This window comes from Gossypium arboreum, chromosome 12 (assembly GCF_025698485.1).
Source record: "Gossypium arboreum isolate Shixiya-1 chromosome 12, ASM2569848v2, whole genome shotgun sequence".
NCBI classification, from domain to species: domain Eukaryota; kingdom Viridiplantae; phylum Streptophyta; class Magnoliopsida; order Malvales; family Malvaceae; genus Gossypium; species Gossypium arboreum.
The window spans coordinates 109,147,843-109,150,834 of record NC_069081.1 but is presented as its reverse complement, the minus strand read 5'-3'; the positions used below and the strand labels follow the sequence as shown (position 1 = coordinate 109,150,834).

At 27.3% G+C, this 2,992-nt stretch overlaps 1 protein-coding gene across 3 annotated transcripts; it reads right to left on the bottom strand.

The window, feature by feature from the left end:
• Positions 1-505: 505 nt before the first annotated feature.
• On the bottom strand, positions 506-2,667 carry LOC128285657 (protein FEZ-like). 3 transcript variants are annotated; one of them, XR_008276176.1, is made up of 4 exons: positions 2,425-2,656; positions 2,222-2,322; positions 1,577-1,857; positions 506-718 (listed from the first exon to the last, which is right to left on the bottom strand). XR_008276176.1 is itself a non-coding variant. In XM_053023517.1 (3 exons), exons 1-3 carry the CDS (start codon positions 2,612-2,614, stop codon positions 665-667), a joined length of 525 nt encoding a protein of 174 aa, XP_052879477.1. In that variant the 5' UTR covers positions 2,615-2,657; the 3' UTR covers positions 506-664. The 3 variants fall into 3 exon arrangements, 1 of the variants encoding a protein (XP_052879477.1); XM_053023517.1 differs by lacking the exon at positions 2,222-2,322 and having other exon boundaries at positions 2,425-2,657; XR_008276175.1 differs by lacking the exons at positions 506-718; positions 1,577-1,857 and having other exon boundaries at positions 2,116-2,322; positions 2,425-2,667.
• Between the last annotated feature and the right edge of the window lie 325 nt (positions 2,668-2,992).

Below are 2,992 nucleotides of genomic sequence, written 5' to 3'. Positions count from 1 at the left end.
TTCTTTTTCGATTACTTAATATTCGTAAAAAAATACAAAGGTATCGAAAATGGCTTTTATAGCCGAATACATGCTCGTTCTATGTCTATTCTTTGTCTGTTTCTTCATTGTTTTTTTTTCTCTTTGTTGTTTGCTATTGTTTTTTGTCCTCTTGTTCGTTGTTTCCTTTTGCTTGCGTGTTGGTCTCGTTTTTGTAGGTGACGCGAGCGATCAGACGCGTGTGAGGAGTCGTGCGGCGGCCAAGGTTGAAGAGGGCATGCGACGACTGAAGCTTTGAGCTAGGGTTGCTGCTGTTCTCTTTGTAATGGGCTAGGGTTAGTTTAGGTAGTGAATTGATGGGGATTTTAATTGGGTTTTAAATTTTGGGCTGGTTTAGGTTTTGGGTCATGAACTATTAATTAGATTGTTTTATTATTTGAGTTTATTGACCTGGGCCAAAAATTGGCCATTACAATTTGAATCCATCAAAGTTTGTCTCGTTCGATCTGAACCCAAATCTAAAATATTTGTGCTTACTCAAAAAATTTTATATCTGTAATAGATCCAACTAAAAAACCCCGAATCCAAAAAAATTTAATTCTAAAAAAATCTAAACCCGAATTCGAGCGTCTAAAAATTCGAATACGAAGTAAGCGGAAGCCAAGTTCACCGTTTGCGAGCTCAATCAAAAACTAGTGTAGTCTCTGCCTCGTGTAAGTCTCCCAGCAGCCCACTTCTCCTGTTAAAAACAAGAATTACAAACCTCTGTGAAGTTATTTCCTTCTATTTTCTAAGGAAAAAAGAGAGAGAGAGAAATACGTTTTACTTTAATGTGAAGTTATTATATATATATATATCAAACAATGAGAAAAATAATATTTATAAAAATAATAATAACACATGGGGCATATAATTAACTTTAATTAGGAAACAATATAAGAAACCCTAAAATTAGATAATCATTTAAATCCCTAGATATTATTTTATTGTAAAAATGGTTAATTGGGTGAAAATTGACATTTGAGGGCTCAAAACGTATGAAAATAAATGTTTGTAAAATAACTAAAACGCAATACATACAGTTTATAAAACAACACCAACATAACACAAATACATTATTGTTTCAAAAATATTTAATTAATACAAATTAGATTTATGATACACGAGTAAAGAAAATTTACATAACAAATATTTTATAAAAATTATTCGATACTTTAATTAAATGGTAAAATTAATTGTTTATCAAATATCATTACAATTAAATTTTTATTGATTTATTATATAAAAATAAAATATATTTATAAAAATATAATTTAATTTTTATATAAAAAATATTTTAATAATTTTATGATTAAATTAATGTCCGATTGACTATAACACTAACTCAATAAAATACTCAAGTATAAATTATTAAAGTAAATTAAATACGTTGTATTACAAAACATGATTCAAATGCATGAATATATATTTAATTAATCTTATATATAAAAATGGTACCTTAGGATTATGTAGAGTGTATAATTGGATGGGTAGTCGAAATTCATCGATAAATACATAAATATATATACTTAATTATCTTAAATAAAAATAATGGTACCTTAGAATTATGTAGAGTGTAGAATTGAATGGGTAGTCGAAATTCATCGATTCTCCAATGTGTTTTCTTTCTATGGGAAGGAGATCCCGAAAAATAAATAAAAGTAATCTTGGTGGCTAATATATTTCCATTGGTGTCCTTCACACATTTCCTATCACCAATTGATTGCCAAAAACCTAATTCATCTCCACCTTTTTCAATTGCTTTGTTATGCATATTATCAATGTTCATATCCATGTAAATGAAAAAGAACCACTCTCTTTCTCCATTACAGAATTGGACTGCCAAAGAAAAAAAAATAATGAAATGAATTATAAAAGTAAAAATTAAAGCATTGATAAATATATACATTATTTGCCCAGCAATATATATACACACATTATTTATGGATTCTAAAAATTTGGAGTTAAAATTTATGGTTATATTTTTGCTTTAATATATTTGGGCGTAATATATTTGGGCGTAGTGAAGGAGTTAATCTCATAAAATGAAAAAAATCTACTAAAAATTTAATCTTTTAAAAATTATAAAAATATAGATTATTAAAATATTCAAACTCTACTAAATTTATTTTTATTGACTTGGGGAAGTAATATTTTCTCACTATACAATATTACAACATTTTCTTTGACAAAAGTATATTACATCTCTTCTTTCATTAATTCATTTAGGCATAAGAATTTCCCACCGATGATGCATTGCCCGGCCACCACACGTCCAGGTTTTGATCTCATCATTTGGTTCATCTAAAACAGAAAAAAAAAAAAAATATATATATATATATATATATATGTGATTTCATGTTTAGACGCAGAGAAATGAAATCACAATAGAAAGAAAAGAATTACCTGAATTCTTGGGAGATTTGGTATAAAGCTCGGTGGCGTTGATTTCTTGAAAAATGAAAGATGAAAAAGGGTTATAAATCACTTTGTTTATCAAATAATGAGTCACCAACTCTACATCTGTCGGCAAAAACCTAAACCCAACCGGCAATTTATCACCATAATCTTCATTTCCATCCACTTGATCTTCCATTACTAACCCGAACAAAATATCATTTCCCTTATATATATATAGTGAAACAAATTAAGTATTTCAAAATAAATGGAATGCCGAAATTTATGAAGATAATTAATTGTGGAATCCTACTATAACTTTTACGGTTAAACTTCCCAATGGAAACGAAACTGAAAATATACTTTTTCTTCCTATGTATTTATAGTTTTTTTAGATAAATTTCATATTTATACATTAATTTTGATCTAATATGTAATTTGATACGTGAATTTTAATTTTGATTCAATTATATACATTTAAAGAAATAAATACATACATTTATTTTCATATTAGATTAATATAATTGTTTGTCTATGTAATATATCAACATAATGTGTTAATTCAGTAATGTTGTTA

Coding starts and splice junctions, on each gene's coding strand:
- LOC128285657 (XM_053023517.1), bottom strand. CDS start 2,614: ATGGAAGATCAAGTGGATGGAAATGAAGATTATGGTGATAAATTGCCG. Junction 1,858..2,424: donor CAAATCTCCCAAGAATTCAG/GTAATTCTTTTC, acceptor TTTCTTTGGCAG/TCCAATTCTGTAATGGAGAA. Junction 719..1,576: donor ACACTCTACATAATTCTAAG/GTACCATTATTT, acceptor TGTTTTTAACAG/GAGAAGTGGGCTGCTGGGAG.